This window comes from Scyliorhinus canicula, chromosome 5, assembly GCF_902713615.1.
Source record: "Scyliorhinus canicula chromosome 5, sScyCan1.1, whole genome shotgun sequence".
NCBI classification, from domain to species: domain Eukaryota; kingdom Metazoa; phylum Chordata; class Chondrichthyes; order Carcharhiniformes; family Scyliorhinidae; genus Scyliorhinus; species Scyliorhinus canicula.
Window position 1 is genome coordinate 117521321 of NC_052150.1, and position 20594 is coordinate 117541914.

General features: G+C 44.7%; 1 protein-coding gene across 3 annotated transcripts in view; it reads left to right on the forward strand.

Moving 5' to 3' along the window:
* The window catches only part of LOC119966203 (cytoplasmic dynein 1 intermediate chain 1), a 377588-nt gene that overhangs the window by 198486 nt on the left and 158508 nt on the right, over positions 1-20594 (forward strand). For all 3 annotated transcript variants that reach the window (XM_038797532.1, XM_038797534.1, XM_038797533.1), the window contains exons 8-9: positions 6627-6789; positions 13650-13749. In XM_038797532.1, the coding sequence (XP_038653460.1) occupies positions 6627-6789; positions 13650-13749 (263 nt within the window). The remainder of the gene's footprint in view (positions 1-6626; positions 6790-13649; positions 13750-20594) is intronic.

Here is a 20594-nt window from a genome sequence, read left to right on the forward strand (position 1 = left end):
GCCTCCCGGCGGCGGGACTTCGGCCCATCGCGGGCCGGAGAATCGCCGCAGGGGGCTTGCCGATCGGTGCGGAGAGCACGCCGATCGGTGGGGCGTGATTCCTGCCCCCGCTAATTCCCGGGTGGCGGAGAATTTCTGCCACAGCGGGGGCGGGATTTTTGGCAGCCCCGGGCGATTCTCCGACCCTGCGGGAAGTCGGAGAATTTCGCACATGGTTTCTGTCTCCCACATCCTCTGCTTCAGAAAGAGACTCACCTCCGTAAAGGTTTTGAAATCTGACCTTTTTTAAATAACAATGAAGGTGAAGAAAAATATTTCAGTACAGCTGATGGCATGGCATCTGGGGAAATTAATACATGGCACATGCTCAGAATTCATATTGAAACTTTTGTTGACAATACTAAATGATGCAAATGGAAATTTAATGGAATCATAAAGTGTGAAATTTGAAAAAATATAGACAGTTTGTTTGAGCTCTCATTTTCTGATATGAAATACTTGATTTATTGAAATTTAATTTCTGAATTTTGAGCAATGTGAGAATCCAATGACCTTATTGTACATGGTAAAATGCTGTTACTACACAGTAGGTAGCTGTTATGTGGACACACAGTTTGACATCTGTAACCTTGCAAACACCTATCACAGCCCCATCTACAGGAATAAGAACAGACAAAATAGGAGCAGAAGTCGATCATATGTTCCCCAAGCCTACTCCGCCATTCAATATGATCATGACTGATTTTCTGCTTTAGCTCTACTTCGTGCTGCCTCCATTGCCCCCACACTCTCAGGGCTACACTACCTTGTGGAGTAACGGGCCGGTGAGAATGACAGAGGTGCCGTTAACAGAGCCTTCAGACTCGTGCCGTTGCAAAATACCGCTTCCACGTGCTCCCACACCAACCCCTCACCCACTACCCATTTCCTAACGATCAAAATATTGGCCGCCCCGTAGTAATTAATAAAGTTCGGAAGGGCCAAGCCTCCCTCCCCGCGCCTCCACACAAGAAGGACCTTCTTCACCCTCGGGGCTTTCCCAGCCCATATTAAACCCGAGGTTGCCGCATTCATCGTTCTAAAAAATGCCTTTGGGATGAAGATTGGAAGACACTGAAACACGAACAGCAATCTTGGGAGGACTGTCATCTTCAGTCTCTACTCTCCCCACCAGTGACAGCGGGAGCACGTCCCACCTACGGAAGTCCCTTTCATTTGTTCAATCACCCTGCCCAAATTTAGTTTATGAAGCTGACCCCAGTCCTTCGCACCTGACTCCCCAGGTCCCTAAAACTCCTTCCCACCACTTTGAACGGCATTTCCCTCAGTCTCCTCTCCTGCCCATATTCAGCTTGTAACCTGAGAACGACCAAATTCCTCCAGTATCCCCATAATTCCTGCAATTCCCCCCAGCGGGTCTGTTATGTAAAGGAACAGATCATCCGCGTAGAGCGAAACCCAATGTCCCCCCCCCCGCCAAATGCTCAATGCTGTCAGTGCCATTGCCAAAGGCTCTATGACCAGGGCAAACAGTAGTGGGGAGAGTTTACTTCCTCATACCCCATCACAGGCTAAAATACTCCGATCGAACCCGGTTGGTCTTTACATTCACCACCGTTACCTAATATAGCAACCGGACCCAATCCATAAATCCCTGTCCGAACCCGAACCTTCCCAGGACATCCCACAAGTACTTCCACTCCACCCGATCAAAGGCCTTTTCTGCATCCATGGCCACCACCACCTCGACACGCGCCCCTCCGCAGGCATCATTATTACATTTAGGAGCCGCCTAATGTTGGACGTCAGGTGTCGTCCCTTAACAAATACCAGCTGCTCCTCCCCAATTACCCCCAGAACACAATCCTCTATACGTGTGGCCAGGATCTTTGCCAGCAGTTTTGCATCCACATTTAGTGTAGAGATTGGCCTATATGAGCCACAGAACTCCGGGTCCTTATCCCGCATCAAGATAAGGGAAATCGTGCCTGCGATAATGTTGGGGGAAGCGCTCCCAGCTCCTTGGACTCAGTAAAAGCCTTTACCGGGAGCGGGCCCAACAGCCTGGAAAACTTTTTATAAAACTCAACTGGGTATCCGTCAGGTCCCGGGCCTTACCCGATTGCATCAACCCCAGCCCGTCTATAACCTCCCCCAGCCCAATTGGAGCTCCCAACTCCTCCACTAACTCCTCATCTATCCTCGGGAACTCCAGCCCTCCCAGAAATCGCTGTTACCCCCCCCCTTCAGAAGCCCGTCATCCGGAGACTACGCATATCTCCTGTCCACTTGTAAAATTTCGCCGACCAGCCTGTCTAACTCCACCCGCTCAGCCTTCTCCTTATGGGCCCGAATTGAGATAAGTTCCCCCTAATATTCGCCTTCAGTGCCTCCCAAACCACCTCAGCCGTAACCTCACCTGTGTCATTGATCTTTATATAATCCCGAATGGCCTCCCTCACCGGCTCATATACCTCCTCCTCCGCTAACAGCCCCACATCTAACCTCCATTGCGGGCGCTGGGCCTTTCCTTTGCTAACTTGCAGGTCCACCCAGTGCGGGGCGCAGTCTGACACCACAGTTGCTGAGTATTCAGCATCTACCACCTCAGCCAGCAGCATTTTGTCCAACACAAAAAATGTCTATCTGGGAATACACCTTGTGCACATGGGAGTAGAATAAAAACTCCTTACTCCTCGACCTCCCAAATCTTCACGGATCAAACCCCCCCCCATACACTCCATAAACCCCTGCAGCTCCTTTACCACAACTGATACCTTCCCAGACCTAGAACTTAACCGATCCAACCTTGGATCCAGGACAGTGTTGAAATCTCCCCCAATAATTAGTCAATGTGAATCTAGGTCCGGGATCTTCCCCAACACCCTTCTTAAGAAAATCAATGATGTGGAGATGCCGGCGTTGGACTGGGGTGATCACAGTAAGAAGTCTTACAACACCAGGTTAAAGTCCAACAGGTTTGTTTCAAACACGAGCTTTCGGAGCACGGCTCCTTCTTCAGGTGAATGGAAAGGCTTTCCATTCCATTCACCTGAAGAAGGAGCCGTGCTCCGAAAGCTCGTGTTTGAAACAAACCTGTTGGACTTTAACCTGGTGTTGTAAGACTTCTTACTAAGAAAATCAATGCCATTCCAGTTCGGGGCATATATATTTACCAATACCACGGCCATTCCTTCCAGTTTCCCACTAACCATAACGTATTTACCCCCTCGGGTCCGCCTCTATATTCTCTATACCAGTGGGCTAAACAGCTGGCTTGTAATGCAGAACAAGGCCAGCAGCGCGGGTTCAATTCCCGTACTAGCCTCCCCGAACAGGTGCCGAAATATGGCGACTAGGGGCTTTTCCCAGTAGCTTCATTGAAGCCTACTTGTGACAATAAGCTATTATTATTATTAATATTATTATTATATTCCTCACTTCGAATGCCACCTGCTTATTGACCAAGATTGCCATCCCCGTTATTTTAAAGTCTAATTCTGAATGGAACACCTTCCCAACCCATCCCTTCCTTTACCTAATCTGATCCCCCACCTTCAGATGTGTTTCCTGCAACACGGCCACGTCCGCCTTCAGTTGCCTCAAGTGTGCGAACACACTGGCCCTTTTGACAGTCACCGAACATTCCACATGACCAGCCTGGTCGGGGGGGCAATCCCACCCCCCCTCCCCTGATGATCAACCATAACCTCTCCTTGGCCAGACTACGGCCCATGTCCCACACCTCCTCTGGCCTGCCCTCAGGCAACTGCTGTCATCAACCCCCCTCCTCTTCCACTTCGAAAGTCCTCCCCCCCCCGTCAGCAGTGTAATCCCCCCCCCCCATTCCCACTTCCCCTCCCACCCCACCCCCAACATCGATCTTCAGCTCACCCCCCACTTTGCTTCCGTGAATTAGCCTGCCCAGCTAGCCTGGCAGCCCCTGCCCATGGCGCCTAGCATCTTACCCCCCAACTGGTTCCCCTCCCCGTGCTATTGGGCAAACAGTCAAAACAAACAAACAATCCCTCCCAAGGTCCGAAAACAACGGCCCACCCCTTTTCCCTAACAAAACTGTAAACCAGCCTAACCCCAAACAGAACTGAAAAACGGGAAACAAACGAAAGATATCCGAACATCACAAACCCAAAGCTTTTCACAACATAGTTCAGATCTCCCCAATCAAAGTTCAAGATCTTCCATCCCCTGCCAGTCTATTCTCCTTGATAAATTCCGCTGTCTCCTCCGCCAAGCCGAAGGACAACTCCCGGTCACACATAGGCGAGCCGGGTATAGTAGTCCAAACTTTGTCCTTCTTGTACAGGGCCGACTTGACCTTATTAAAGCTCACCCTCCTCTTCGTCAGCTCTGCTCCCAGGTCTTGGTGCACCCCGATCTCGACATATTCCCAAGTGCATCGCCTCGTCTGCCAGGCCCACTTCCTAATGCGTTCCTTGTCCAGGAACCAATGTAATCGTACCACCATCGCCCTCGACGGCTCACCTCCCTGGGGTTTGCGCACCAGTGCCCTGTGGGCCCGATCCACCTCCAAAGGTCGATCTTCTCCAACATCTTCCCAACATACACACCCTCATCCGATCCTTCGATTCCCTCCGGTAGCCCCACGATCCCAATGTTCTGCCTCCGAGAACGGTTCTCCAAGTCCTCCACTTTCTTCAGCAGTCTCTTCTGCTGGTCGTGCATCAGCCCAATCTCTGTTGCCATCGAGGTGAACTGTTCCTCACGCTCCTGTCCCTGCTCCTCCAATCTCTGGATCACCTGTCCCTGGGCTCCCAGTCTCGTCTCCACGTGGTCAACCACTGTCTTGATCGGGTCCACTGCTCAGGCCAGGTCCTCCGCACTTGCCTTCCGCTGTTGGATGAACTCATTAAGGAAGCTCACTAACTGGTCCATCGACCACTGAGCCGGCAGGGTCATACCCTGTTCGTCCACCATCTCCGCGAGCATTGTCCACTCCTCACCTGGTTTATTCTTTTCCGAGTACTTCTGGGCCGCAGCTCCATAGACTAGTGATTAATTTCTTCTGCTCTTAGCTCTACACCGTTTTCCTCCAAACGTCCTGTGACAAACCAGCGTAAAGGCCACAAAAAGACAAGCGGGAGGTGCCAAATTTGCGACCGCACACTCCATGGTCGCCACCAGAAGTCCTCTCTTGCATGTTTTCTTGAGTTTACAACTCATTCTTCTGTATTCCAGAGAGAATATTCCCAGTTTATTCAGTCTCTCACATGACAACAGTCTTATTCCAGAAATCTGTCTAGGATCACCTCCCAGGTAAATGCATTCTCCTTAAATATGGAGATCAAATTTGTGCAGAGTACTCCAGGTGTGATCTCACCAAAGTTCTATGCAATTGTTGCAAGATTTCCTTATGTCCTTGTTAGGCCAACATGTAATTTCCTTTCCTATTTGCTTACTGTACCTGCATGCAACTCAGTGCTGTGTCCCCCATACAAGTACCCCAATCTCTCTGAACAGCACCATAGAAGTTTTTTCCTTTCATGCTACCAAGATGAATAATACCACACTTCCCCACATTATGTTTTTTAATCTGGAAGAAAAAGAACAATTAAATCTTGAAAGGCTATCTGTTTGTGCTGGTTTAGGGAAGATCTTGCACTTGTGATCATGCAGATGAGTTAGGGAAATTTGAACCATAATTGTACCCAAAGAGCTAACTCTGGGCCACTAAATTTAACATTGCATTGTTATGATCGCTCACACTTCCATGATTAGTTTAGTAGGTAGTTAAATGTTTCTACCATTTGACTAAATTGTTTTTATTAACCCCAAAGTACCAAGTGATGTGATTTCACCTCAGCAAAAAATCTAATACTGAGGAAAATTTGAACAATGAACAGGTGTATTTCAGATACTTCCCCAACAAGCAAATGGCTGTACGTTTTTCAAAATAAAATCCAATTTCCTGAAGATTCTTTAACAGCTCTCTGCAGTTTGAAAATTTCCATTGTCCTGGCATTCAGTTCTATGAAATGATTCTTAACAACTGTCAGACCGTATAGACATGTGTACACATTTAGAAAGTTTTAAGAATCTAAATTAAAGGTTCCACTTGTGTAACCATTTGGTCTTCCAAGTTTCTACTCCTATAATCCATGTAAATTATACAAAGCAGTGCACTTACTGATTTCTATAGATAATACCAGCTGTTTCAGCATACAGGGTGTTTTAGGAGATTGTTCAGAGACCTTTTGAAAAAATCTAGATGAAAGCATTGTTAAACTATTGTTGCAATTTCTACAAAAGTCAGAAAAGGATAATATACAATGTACATTTCTTAACAGAAGTGTGCAGTAATTTTACACCAGCCTTTCAGTAATCTGCTTGATTATTCTTGGTAATTGTATTTTTTGAGGAAGTACTCCAGATCTCTGATCAATTTCACCGGCATTGCACCCATCTCAGCGAAAGCATGATCAAATCCTGAAGCTTGGGAATTATCTATATTAATGCTGAAGGACTGGCTGGATAATAATTACTACTACTTTTGTGGTCATTTAAATGTCTGCTGTTGTATAATAATCAGGAAATTGGGTATTAATCCCTTTTTGAAATTCTGAGACTTTTAGCCCTTTCTTTCAAAGCTTTTCCTCGAGAATTAACTGAAGAGGAGAAGCAGCAAATTCTTCATTCGGAGGACTTTTTGATTTTCTTCGACCATAACATACGTATCATTGAACGTGCTCTTGCTGAAGATTCTAGCCTCTTCTTTGATTACGGTGGCAAGGAGTTGGATGAGAAAGAAGGGTATGTTCATCATTTTCAAATTCTCACACACCTGTTGGAGGAATTGTCATGTAATTAAACCATTGAATGTGTAACTAGCATAACTCTAGTAAGGGCAACTGTCAGTAGGTGAAGTGTCATCTTAGATGTCCATGTTTTATTCCTCCTTGGTAAATGAGCACAGCGAGAAAGACACTTATTGCCAATTCCTGTTTGCTTTCAAGAAGACAGTGGCGGAGCTTGAATGTTGTTGAAGCTGCACTCATCTAGGCAAGTAGAGAGTATACTAGCACACTCCTGACTTGTGCCCTGCAGATGGCGGACAGGCTTTGGGGGATAAGGAGGTGAATTACTCGCTGCAGAATTCTCAGCCTCTGACCTGGCTTTTCCAGCCCCAGCATTATATGGCTACTTCAGTTTCTGGTTAATGGTAATCCCCAGGATGGTGATGGGTGATTCAAGCAATGGTAATGCCATTGAGTATCAAGGGGAGACAGTCATTGCCTGCTACTTAAGTGGCAAGTAACAGTCATACCACGCATCAACCCAAGCCTAAATATTGCACAAGTCTTACTGCATTTGGACACGGATTGCTTCAGTATCTGAGAAGTCGCGAATGGTACTGAATGTTGTTCAATTACCAGAGAATATCCCCAATTCTTACCTTACGGTGGATGGAAGTTCCTGATGAAGCAGCTAGTTGGACCTTGTACATTATCTTGAGGAACTCCAGTAGTGATCCTCCAACAACCACACAATTCTTCCTTTCTTGTGTGTTATGGCTCAGATATGCCATAAGCAGTGGAGGATTTTCTTCCTGATTCCCATGGACTTGGATGACACGCTTTGTCAAATACTACCTTGTTGTCAAGGACATTCAATCTTGGCAGAACCCAAAGTAAGGATTGATGAACAGGTTGATGAGTTTCATCACTATGCACATCAGAGATTAAGTTGCGATTAATTTATCAAGCTGCACTGAATTTTAAAAAGTGCTCATGCATTGAAAATATTTTTTAAAAATTTTGGGGTGAAAATCAGTACAATTTTGGTGTAACTTAGCAGTTGTATAACAGTTGTATAGAAGGATACTTCATGTGATGAAGTGAATTGCTTGTAGCAGCATGCTTGAAGCCCTCCATTTTGCTTACTTTTATATGTGGAAGTGTGTATAACTCATCAAAATCTACAAGGGATTGGAGGGGGTGTCAATGTGGTCTCCGATTTGTAACAATCACCGGTTTGTCCCGGGGAGGCTGGATGGGGGCTTTAGGAGGTGGCAGCAGGTAGGGATAGAGGGATTTGGGGATTTATTTATCCAGGAGGGCTTTCCGACCTTGAAGGCACTAGAGGAGGAGTTTGAGCTACCGGGCTGGAATTGGTTCAATACCTTCAGGTCCAGGACTTTGTACGAAGGCAGGTTCCAAGCATTCCTCGCCTCCCCCTGAAGGAACTACAGGATAAGGTGATGTCAAAAACTGGGGTTGGAGAGGAGAGAATTTCGGAGATATACAAGGAGTTGATGGAGTGGGAGGGAGGTGAAGCGGAAGTGGGAAGAGAGCTGGAAATGGAAAAGTGGGAAAAAGCTTTGAAGAGAGTAAATTCATCCTCGTCCTGTGCCAGATCCAGTTCAAAGTGGTCCACAGGGCCCACGTGATGGTAGCCCGGATGAGCAGGTTCTTTGATGAGGTGGAGGACAGATGTGGGCGGTATGGGGGTAGTTCGGCTAACCATGTACATATGTTCTGGGCATGTCTGGAAGTTGAGGGGATTCTGGCAGAGATTTGCGGGCATTATGTCAGAAGTCCTGGAAGGCTGGGGGGGTAATGCCGAGTCCAGAACTGGCAATATTTGGGGTCTCGGATGATCCAGGGGCCAAGGGGGGAGAGGGAGGATGATGTCCTGGCCTTCTCCTCCCTGGTGGCCCGGAGACGGATTTTGCTGGGATGGAGATCCTGAAATCAGGTGTGTAGGTCAGTGATATGGCAGGGTTTTGCAGCCTGTAAAAAACAAAAAATCAAGTTTGCGTTGAAAGGATCAATTCAGGGGTTCGTCCATCGATTTCTTCAAAGAAAATTGAACGTCAGCAGTAAGAAGGGAGGCGGGGGGAGAGAAAGAAAACAGTGGCGGTGTTAGATAAGGACAGAGAACTCAGTATACGGGTAATTAGGGAACAGGGTGGGGGTAGTAGGGGACATTGTTTTTTTTGTGTGTTGGCCCACGCGGTTGTTTAAGAAATATTAATGTGTTAAACTGTGGAAAATTACAAATGCTTCAATAAAATATTTTCTAAAAAAAAACTCATTAAAATCTCATTCGATTTCCAATAATTAAACTCGAGCTCCTAAGAACAATATACATATGGCATTGAAATATGTAAGAAATGAAATGAAATGAAAAGAAAATCGCTTATTGTCACAAGTAGGCTTCAAATGAAGTTATTGTGAAAAGCCCCTAGTCGCCACATTCCGGCACCTGTTCGGGGAGGCTGGTACGGGAACGTGCTGGTATGTGCTGCTGGCCTGCTTCGGTCTGCTTTCAAAGCCAGCGATTTAGCCCAGTGTGCTAAACCAGCCCCTGGAAGATGGGTCTTAATGGCTTCCTGAGCAAATGTAATGCCTTTGTATAATGTTCAGCCTTCATCGTTGGTTTTCAAACTTGTGGGACCCACTTTTGACAATTGACCGACCTTTACAACCCACAGCGGCCAACCTTCACAACATGTGCCACGTTGGCTTACCTTTAATGCGAAAGGGGAGCCTGAGTAGTGCTCACTATTTCACTCCAATCAGGTTCACAGGAGGAGAAGGCAATGTATCAGGTGCAGAGTTCAGCTGGTTCCGTTGTGCCGTCTTCATCTTTGTGAAAACAGAAAATCCAACCTCGCACGTGTAGGTCGTCATGAAGAGCAATAACAACAAAATGCTTGTTTTACTCAGTACTGAGTATCCCTGAGAAATGCAACTCCAGCATGCTGACAGCCGCATGGACTTCTGGCGTGTTTTTAATTTGGTGTCACAGGTCAGCTACAACAGTTTAGTTTTTTCATTTGGAGTCAACTGCAAGTCGATAACTGACTCTGAGATCTCAAACACAAAAGGAATTTTTCACCAACCATTTCTCTTTCAAAATCTGAAACTTCTCATTTGCCAGTACTTCCCTGCACATAACACCTATGGGCTTTGCATCGTTATTTGCACTGGCACAATTGACAAAACCATACATCAAAAAAAATCATCTTTATACTGTTTTGTTCCAGAGTTAAGTTTCTTCATTGTAGGCTATTCACCAGAGGCATTGTAACTCTAGACAGAGCTAACACTAGCACTGCTATGTCCTGCTGTGGATTCCCCTGAGCAGCTCTCGCCAGCAGATTCAGATGTGAGATCCTGGCCAGTAGTTATATATCCTTGGCCATCTCTTCTTTGTAACAAAACAATCCATCTTTACAGGCCGCTTGCCTTGCTAGCAGCTAGAAAATGTGAGAATCTCTCGTCTGTGATTTGGCGGCAAAAGCACTTACACTTGACGTCAAGTATGTGCAGGGCACATGACCCGCTCACTGCTGTGCTTAAGGTTGTACACAGCCTCATTTTGTTCTTATTTAAAAGCGGATAGCACCACCATTCTCAATTTAAATGCAGCCGTTGGGTACTTTTCGGTGATCGGGACCACCGCGGAAAAGCTGCAACCAATCGCTTTGCGATACTCCTGACACCTGCCCGCAACCCATCTACGGGTTGCGACCCACACTTTCAAAAACCCTGGCCTAGATCATCTTGTCTCTGTAAATATTGTGTGCATTGTATTAGCCCCAGCAGTGTGGTACAGGGAGGGTGCATCATTGGGTATTTGTTCCCTGGGGCCAAACGTTAAATCCCGTGGTTGAGGGTAGGATGGGATCTGTCTGTAATTTACATTGTGAATATGCAGGTGGCACTCCTGCTCAAGGCTCATTCGGGGGGTGGGTGGAGAGAAATACCATCCATACCATCTTGACACTGACAGTTATAAAATATTTTGGCTGGGGCCCTTGTTATTTGTGGTGTACATTAAGGATTTGGACTTGTACGTAGGGGGTATGTCCAAGAAGTTTGCGGATGACACATAATTGGTAGCATGGTCAATGGTGAGCAGGATAGCCATAGATTACAGAAGGAGATAATGGACTGGTCAGGTGAGTCAAGCAGTGGCAAGTGGAATTTAACCCCACAAAATGAGAGATAATGCACTTGGGGAGGGCTAACAAGGCAAAAGATTACACTATGATTGGTAGAAGCCTGGAAAATACTGAAGATCAGAGGGACTTTGGAGTGCATATCTACAGATCCCTGAAGGTGACAGCACAGGTGAATGAGATGGTTAAGAAAGCATATGGGATACTTGCGCTTATTAGCCAAGGCACTGAATACAAGAGCAGGGAGGTCATGCTGGAACTGTATAAAATGCTGATTCGGCTACAAGTGGAGTATTGTGTGCAATTCTGCCCATCACATTATAGGGAGGATGTGATCGCACTGGTGAGGTGCAGAGGAGATTTACCAGGATGCTGCCTGCGTTGAAAGTTCTGAGCTATGAGAAAAGATTGAATAGACTGGGGCTGTTTGCCATGTAGCAGCGAGGTTGAGAGGGCCCTCATAAAGCTATGCAAGATTATGAGGGGCACAGATCGGGTGCTCAGGAAGGCACTTTTTTCATTAGTAGAGAGGTCAATAACTTCTCTCTTGTTTCTTGGGCAGTCCCTAAGCGTTGAGGATGACTTACTTCCGCTCCAGGGAGGTGGGTTCTGCGGTGGTTGAATAGTCCGATCCTGGATCCGCAGACTCTGCCACAGGTTTGGCAGGTGATGCTTGCTAAGGTGGGTCGGACAGTCTAGATTCTGCACTCTCCTTCCACTGTTTATCCTTCGCCTCCGCCCTACAATAGTTGAGGTGATTGCAATCCTCACAGATGGTTTTTCTCCAGCTTGTGTGCTCTTAAGGCAAGTGGATTTGCAGGATTTTGTGGGGGCAGCGTTGCTGATATCTCTCCAAGGATTTGAGGTGTCTGCTGTACTCTGTCCATGTTTCTTATGCATACAAGAGGATGGGGACCACGGCTCCTCTGTAGACCATGAGCTTGGTGCTGGGTTTGAGGTCTCAGTTTTCCTGTTCTTCAGTCATCTGAAGACTGCACTGACGCATTGGAGTCGATATTGGATTTTGTTGTCAATGTCTGCTTGGACTGAGAGGAGACTCTGGAGGTATAAGAAACTATCCACATTGTCCAAGGGCTCAACCAGGGATCTTGATGGTTGGGGGGCAGTTTTGTGTAGCAGAAGCAGGCTGGTAGAGAACCTTTGTTTTCATGATGTTCAGTCTGAGGCCCATTCTCTCCTATGCCTCGGTGAATGCATCGACGATGTTTGGTAGCTTGGCCAGATGTTATCTGCGTACTGAAGTTTGATGACTGAGGTTGTGCTGTTCTTTGTTCTGGCCTGGAGGGTTGGAGGTTGAACAGTTTTCTGCTTGTCCGGTAGGTTAGCTCCATTCCAGCGGGGAGCTTCAGGGTGACTGGGTGGAGTGTTGTTGCAAGGAAGACGGAGAAGAACATTGGCGTGATAACACAGCCCTTTTTGACCCCAGTTTGCACATGTATTGTGTCTGTGGTGGTTCCGTTGGTGAGGATCAGGGCTTGCATGTCATCGTGGAGCAGGCGGAGGATGGTGACGAAATCCTGCGGGCAGCTGAATTTGAGGAGGAAGCTCCACAATCACTCACTGTTAACAGAGCCGAAGGCCTTTACGAAATCAAAAAAGGCCATGTACAGAGGTTGATGATGCTCCCTGCACTTTTCCTGGACTTGTTGCATGCTGAAGATCATGTCCATTATGCGTCTTGGTGGGCGGGAGCCGCACTGAGACTGAGAAAGGAGCTCTTCAGCCACTGGGAGGAAGCGTTGAGTATTTTCATGATTACATTTCCTGTGCCATAGAGGAGGAAAATCCCTCGGTAATTTCCGCAGTCGGACCTGTCTTGAAGATGGTCACAACGAAGGCATCTCTGACATCATCCAATATGCTCTCTTCCTTCCAGACTAGGGTGATGAGGTTGTGAATTCTTGTCTAGAGTGTATTTCCGCCTCATTTTAGTACTTCTGCGGTGATTCCACCTGTGCCAGAAGCCTTGTTGTTCTTCAGCCATCGGATGGCTTTTTCGACCTCATGGCGAGCTGGGTTTGTGCTGAGATGATGGGTAGTGTGCTGCGGGATGGCATCGAGAGCACTTGTGTTGGAGGCTGTCTCTTGGTCTAGGAGGTCCTCGAAGTGCTCTCCAGCATGAGATGACTGCCTATCTGCCTTTGAGCCGCTCTCCGTTTTTGGCTCTTCAGTGGGGTGGGTCCCTGGGTACTTGGACAGTAGATGGTTTTGATTGTGTTGAAGAAATCGCGTACATCATGATTTTCGGCAAGTTGCTGAGTCTCCTGCACTCTTTCCACCGTCCAAATGTTCTTTAGGTCACAAGTTCTTTATTGTACCTGTATGCTTGTTTCATCTCACTCAACTGAGATCCAGGGGGCTTAAGTAAGAGGGAGGAGGCTAAGGGAGGCGTTTAGGAGAAAAAAATTTATCCAGAGGGTGGTCGGAGTCTGGAACTCACTGCCTGAAAGGGTGGTTGAGTTAGAAACTCTGGTAATATTTAGGAAATATTTAGATATTCATTTGTGCTGGTATAACCTCCAGGACTATGGGCCAAATGTTGGAAAATGGGATTAGCATAGCCAGATTTCTGTTGACCAGCATGGATCCGATGGGCCAAATGGTCTTTTGTGCTATAAACATCTATGAATCTATGAATTTGGCCATTGTTGGTATTTTGTGTTTTATTTTTCATTTTATGCAGAGACTTCCAAGCTGGGCTAAACCTTGCTTTCAACCGCCAGTTTTATGATGAGCACTGGTCAAAACACAGAGTTGTAACCTGCTTGGATTGGTCACTTCAGGTAGATATGAATTTTGTAAAAGTAGTAATCTGTGCAAGGAATGGTAGATTTTAAATGTGCTGATGAAGATTTATTGTTACTTTTCATTGGACTGTGACAAGCTGAAAGATTGTTAGTGCTGTATCTGCAAGGCACTAGCAACTATTGTAAAAATTCAAGAAGTACCAGAAAATTGGGAACGGCTAATGTGGCACCCATTTTCCCAAAGAGTGACAAAACAGACACTGGTAACCAGAGGCCCATTCATCCACTTCTGTACCATGGAATCGATTAACGGGAATTTAAATGACAATTCTATGATCCGGCCGCCATTTTGGTTTCCACTTTGACTGCTGTCAGCAATTCCCCAACCTGCGGAGGGTGGCACGGTGGCACAGTGATAGCACTGCTGCATCACAGCACCAGGGACCTGGGTTCAATTCCGGCTTACGGTGACTCAATGTGAGTTTGCACTTTCTCCCCATGTATGCGGGGATTTCGTTCGGGTGCTCCGGTTTCCTCCCACAGTCCAAGGATGTGTAGATTAGGTGGATTCATCAATCTCTGACAGCTTTACTTTAACATGTTCTCCCTCTCTTCAGTGTGTTGGAGAGCCAAAAGGACTCAAAACGTTAACTCTGCTTTCTCTTCTTGCAAATGATGGAACAAAGGGAACAGTGGAATTAGGAGCAGAAGTAGACAATTCAGCCCTTCAAGCCTGCTCCACCATTCAATCAGATCATGGCTGATCTCTTCCTGGTCTCAAATCCACCTCCCTACCTGTTTCCCATATCCCTTTAATCCATTTTTTATCAGAAATATATCCATCTCCTTCTTGAAACCATTTAATGACTCAGATTTCGCCGCACTATAGGGTAGCGCGTTCCACAAATTCATCACCACCTGCGAGAAATAGTTCCTCCTCATCTCAATTCTAAATCTACCACCTCTCAACCTATATCTGTGACCTCTCATTCTAGATTGCCTTACAAGGGGGAACATTTGGTCTACGTTTATTTTATCAATCCCTTTTAGTATCTTTTATACCTCGATCATATCCCTGTCATCCTTTGAAACTCCAGCTAGTATAAGCCGAACGGTTTAATCTCTCCTTATATGTCAACCCCTTCATCCCCGGAATCAATCTGGTGAATTGTGAACTGCCTCCAATGCTACCACACACTTCCTCAAATAAGGAGACCAAAACTGGACACAATAGTCCAGATGTGGTCTCACCGACACCCTATACAATGGCAACAGCATTTCTCTACTTTTATACTCCAGTACTTTTGCAATAAACGATAACATTCCATTTGCCTTTTTAATTAAATGCTGTACCTGTATCCCGATGTTTTGTGATTCATGAAAAACACTCAGATCTCTCTACCTGGACGCATTTTGAATCTGCTTTCTATTTAGATAATAACTTGCAACCTCACACTTATCTACATTAAACTCCAACTCCCAAATTTTGACCCAATTTCCTAGCCTATCTATGTCCGACTGTAAAATTGTTATCACCTCTTCACTGCTTGCTTTCCCACCTATTTTAGTATCATCCAGAAATGTTACTATGTTACACACTGTCCCTGCTTGCAGATCATTTGTATAGATTTTGAACAGTTGAGGTCCGAAGACTGACCCCTACAGCAACCCGTTAGTTACAGTTCACCAGCCAGAGAAGGACCCATTTATCCCGATCGTCTGCTTTCTGTCAGTCAGCCAATCCTCAATCTAAGCTAGTACTCTACCTCCAATCCCCTACGATCTCACCTTCTGGATCAGACTTTTATGCAGCACCTTATCGAACACCTTCTGGAAGTCTAGATCTACCACATCCACAGATTTCCCCTTATCCACCTTGCTGGCTACGTCCTCAAAGAACTCGAGCAGGTTTGTTAAGCATGACTTACCATTCATAAAACCATGCTGACACTGGTGGATTGAGCGTTGTCTTTCCAAATATTCAGTCATCTCCTCCTTAATGATTGATTCCAGCAACTTCCCCACCACAGATGTCAAGCTAGCCGGTCTATAATTTCCTACTTTTTGCCTCTTCCCCCTTTTTGAATAGGGATGTCACATTAATATGTTTCAATCCATCGTGACCCTTGGCTTATGAGGAGAGACTGAGTAGACTTGGACAATACTCATTGAAATTTAGAAGAATGAGGGGGGATCCTATAGAAACATATAAAATTATGAAGGGAATAGGTAAGATAGAAGCAAGGAGGTTGTTTCTACTGGCGTGTGAAACTAGAACTAGGGAATAGCCTCAAAATAAGGGGGAGCAGATTTAGGACTGAGTTGAAGAGGAAATTCTTCACCCAAAGGGTTGTAAATCTGTGGAATTCCCTGCCCAGTGAAGCAGAGGCTACCTCATTAAATGTTTTAAAGGCAAAGATAGATTTTTGAACAGTAAAGGAATTAAGGGTTACAGTGAGCCAAGCGGGTAAGTGGAGCAGAGTCTACAAAAAGATCAGCCAACATCTTATTGAATGGCTCGAGGGTCAGATGGCCTACTCCAGCTCCTAGTTTTTATGTTCTTATGTTCTTCCGGAATCCAGGGAGCTCTGAAATATCATAACCAAAGGATCCACCATCTCTGCTGCTACCTCCCTTAACACCGTAAGGTGCAGGCCATCAGGTACCGGAGACTTATCTACTTTTAATCCCATTAGTTTACAATAATAATCTTTATTACTGTCACCAGTAGGTTTACGTTATTAGCACTGCAATGAAGTTGCTGTGAAAATCCCCTAGTCGCCACACTCTGGTGCCTGTTTAGGTACACTGAGGGAGAATTCATAATATCCAATTCACCTAACAAGCACTTCTTTCGGGATTTGTGGGAGGAAACAGAAGCATCCAGAGGAAACCCTTGCAAACACGGGGAGAGTGTGCAAACTCTACACAGACAGTGACCCAAGCCGGGAATCGAACCGGGGTCCCTGGAGCTGTGAAACAACAGTGTTAACCATTGTGCTCCCGTGTCACCCATCAATACCATCTCCTGAGTGATAGTTATTGCACAAAGTTCCTCGTCATTAGCTGTAGTTTTTGGACAATTTTTATTATCTTTTACCGTGAAAACAGAGGCAAAATATTGATTTCAGTGCCTCCGCCATCTGTGTTCCGTATTATTACCTCACCAGTACTGTCCTCTAACATTTCCTTTAGCTATTCTCTTCCTTTTTATATACTTTAGAGAAGCTTTTGATATCAGTGTTTATGTTTTCTGCTAGTTTTTAAATATGTCCGACTGATTGGCAGGATTTTCTTATGCACTATGCTTTTCACTCATTCTGACTTCCTTTATTAATCTCTGATAACACTCAACCTCATCCCCAACTTTCACTCCCACAGTCACCTTATATTTGTTTTTTTTATATTTCCTTTTCCATTTGCAGTCGCTAGTCTGCCTTGCCTGTTCTTCCTATTAACCTCTACCTTCTCCTCACATGCTGACTTGCTTGGTTCCCATTAACCATTATACTACATGTAGTTTTACCCTTTGCTTTTACCCTTCCCAGATCTGCTGAGTTTTTCCAGCATCCTCTGCAATTCTCTGTCCCAGAGGACTCAATCATTGAGTATATTCAAGCCTGCGTTATAGATTTTGGATTTGAAGAGAAATGGGAATAGTGTGTGGAAAGTTCAGTTGAGGGCGAAGATCATTAATGATCTCACTGAATAATGGCACATTCCCCAAGGGCAGGATGACCTACTCCTATTTCTTACATATCATGCAATAAATAGTACAGTGAAACAGGCCATTAGACCCATTGCTTCTATGCCAGGTCTTTCAAACAACAATCCAGTTAGTCTCACTTCCACAAACTTTTGCCATATCATGGATTTTTTCTTCAAATATTTATTAAATTCCTTTTTGAAGTTAATTGTTGATTCTGTATCCACTGTCCTATCAGGTAATGCATTCCAAATCATTAACCACTTATTGCATATCAAAATCTTTTCTCAATATCGCCATGATTCTTTTGCCTATCACCGTAAACCTGTGCATTCTGGTTATCAACCACACAGCCACAGAAAACAATTATCACTATTTACTCTGCCTAACACTTTGTGATTTTTAACACCTCCATTAAATCTCCCCTTGTCCTTCTCTGCTCTTAACAAGAGTACCAGCTTCTCCGGCCTGTTATTGTAACTCCTATTCTTGGACCCATTCCAGTATATCTCTTCTGTACTGTCTCCAGGACCTTCAAGTCCTTCTTAAATATCTTGTTTGTCTTTTGAGGCGAAGATGAACATGTTTACCATCTGGGGTATTTGGTGGAGTTCTGGATAGTACAGAGTTGATTTCTAAGGTTGATTGTGCCTGGATGTTTCTGCTGCAAATAGGACAGGACACTGCAGGTATTGAGTTTTGGACAAGTAGCTGGCTCGAGATAATACCCTTACCGTTGGAACTAAAGATTCAGATCCCTAATAAAACAAAATCGAAGCTTTTACTGAAAATCTTGTCCATTAATGCATTCATACCAGAAAAATACAGAATGCAGCATGTGTCATAATTTTGAAGATGCGAAGCACATGCATGTTCTCATCTAATTGCTAATGAGAAAATAATCGGAAATATTTCATGGGGTAGCTATTGGTGGGGCTATGGGTTTCAAATTTGAGAACAATTTTTTTTAAAGCAATTTTACCACCTGGAAATAATGCAGAAATTTTAGCAGTTGAAATAGATCACATTTCCTGATTGAACCACAGATGGGTCTTTCTTGCTCTGTTTTTGTTTCCTGATGGAATATATTTTTATTGAACTTTTTGAATTGTTTCTTACAATGTTCCCACTGTTCATTTACTGTCATACCTTTTAGCCAGTGTATTTAATCAACCTTAACCAGTACTCCCTGCTTTGTTTAAGTTTAAGAGTTTTTGTTTAAGTTTAAGATTCTTTTAAATAATCCTTATTATCACAAGTAGGCTTACATTAACACTGCAATGAAGTTACTGTGAAAAGCCCCTAGTAGCCACATTCCGGCGCCTGTTCGGATACACTGAAGGAGAATTCAGGATGTCCAAATTACCTAATAGCACATCTTTCAGGACTTGTGGGAGGAAACCGGAGAACCCAGAGGAAACCCACGCACACACGGGAATCGAACCTGGGACCTTGCTGCTGTGAAGCCATAGTGATATCTACAATGCTGCCGTGCTGCCCCTTGGTTGCAATTGGAGTATGCCACCTTCAAATTAAATGTGGAATTCAGTGGTCGTATGATAAGTACTTCCCAGTGGTTCTTTTACCATGACATTACAAATTATTCCTGCCTCTTTACATAATTCTAGATTTAGTAGCTTTATCCCTAGTCTGTTCCACTATGTACTGCTCGAAGAAACATCTACAAACTCTTCTTCTAGACTACTCTTGCAAATTGCCCGTTTCTATGATGATTTAAAAAAACCCACAATTATTACATTGCCTTAGTTAGAAGCCCCAATAAATATTTGTTTAATGTTCTGTCCAAAGTTATAAATACTGCAAGGAGGTCTATAAACGGCTTCCACCAGTGTTTTCTGACTCTTGTAATTCCTATATTCTCCCCATACTGATTCTACCACATGATCTTCTAAAACCATATTCTTTCTCACGAATGTCCTTATGTCATCCCTTATTATCATGGCTACGCCTTCTCCTCCTTGATTTTGTCTGAAATATTGTGTACCCCGAGATATTTATTTGTTGACCTTGATCACCTTTCAACTTTGTTGCTGTAATGGTTATTATATCCAAAATATGTTTGCCTTTATTTGCGCCACTAGTTCACCTCTTTTCTGCAGATACTTCATGCATTCCGATAAAGAGCCTTTATAATTTTTTTTAACTTCTTTTGTCTGAAATTATCTTATTTGCTGATGCACGATGTTAATATATATTCACGATATATATTAATGATTTAAGATGATGGAACGAAATTTAATAGCTCCTAATTTGAAGTTGACACAAAGCTGGGTGGGAGAGTGAGCTGTAAGGAGGACGCAGAGATCTTTCAGTGTGATTTGGACAATTGAGTGAGTGGGAAAATGAATGGCAGATGCAATATAATTTGGATAAATGTGAGGTTATTCATTTTGGTAGCAAAAACGGGAGGGAAGATTATCTGAATATCCATAAATTAAGAGAGGGGAATGTGCAACGAGACTTTGGTGTCCTCTTGCACCAGTCGCTGATGATAAACATGCAAGTGCAGCAGGCGATAAAGAAGGCAAATGGTATGTTGGCCTTCATTGCGAGAGGATTTGAGCAGGAGCAGGGATGTCTTCCTGCAATTGTACAGAGCCTTGGTGAGGCAACACCTGGAATATTGTGTGCAGTTTTACCCTCCTTATCTGAGGAAAGATGTTCTGGATATAGAGGGAGTGCAGAGACGATTTACCAGACTAATTCCTGGGATAGCAGGACTGATGAATGAGGAGAGATTGAGTCGGTTAAGATTGTATTCGCTAGAGTTTCCGAAGAACAGGACCAGACAGGGTAGATGCCAAAAGGATGTTCCTGATGGTTGGGGTATCCAGAACCAAGGGCCACAGTCAGAAGATACTGGGTAGACCATTTAGGACTGAGATGATGAGAAATTTCTTCACCCAGAGAGTTGTTGTCGGCCTGTGGAATTTGCTACTACAGAAAGCAGTTGAGGCCAAAAAACTGTTTTCAAGAAGCAGTTAGATATAGCATTTGGGGCGAAAGTGATCAAAGGATTGGAGGGGAAGGCTATTGAAATGGGTGATCAACCATGATCACAATGAATGGCTGAGCAGGCTTGAAGAGCTGAATGGCCTCTTCCCGCTCCTATTTTCTATGTTTCTAAGCTCTCTTGGCCCACTCTTGTTGTCCT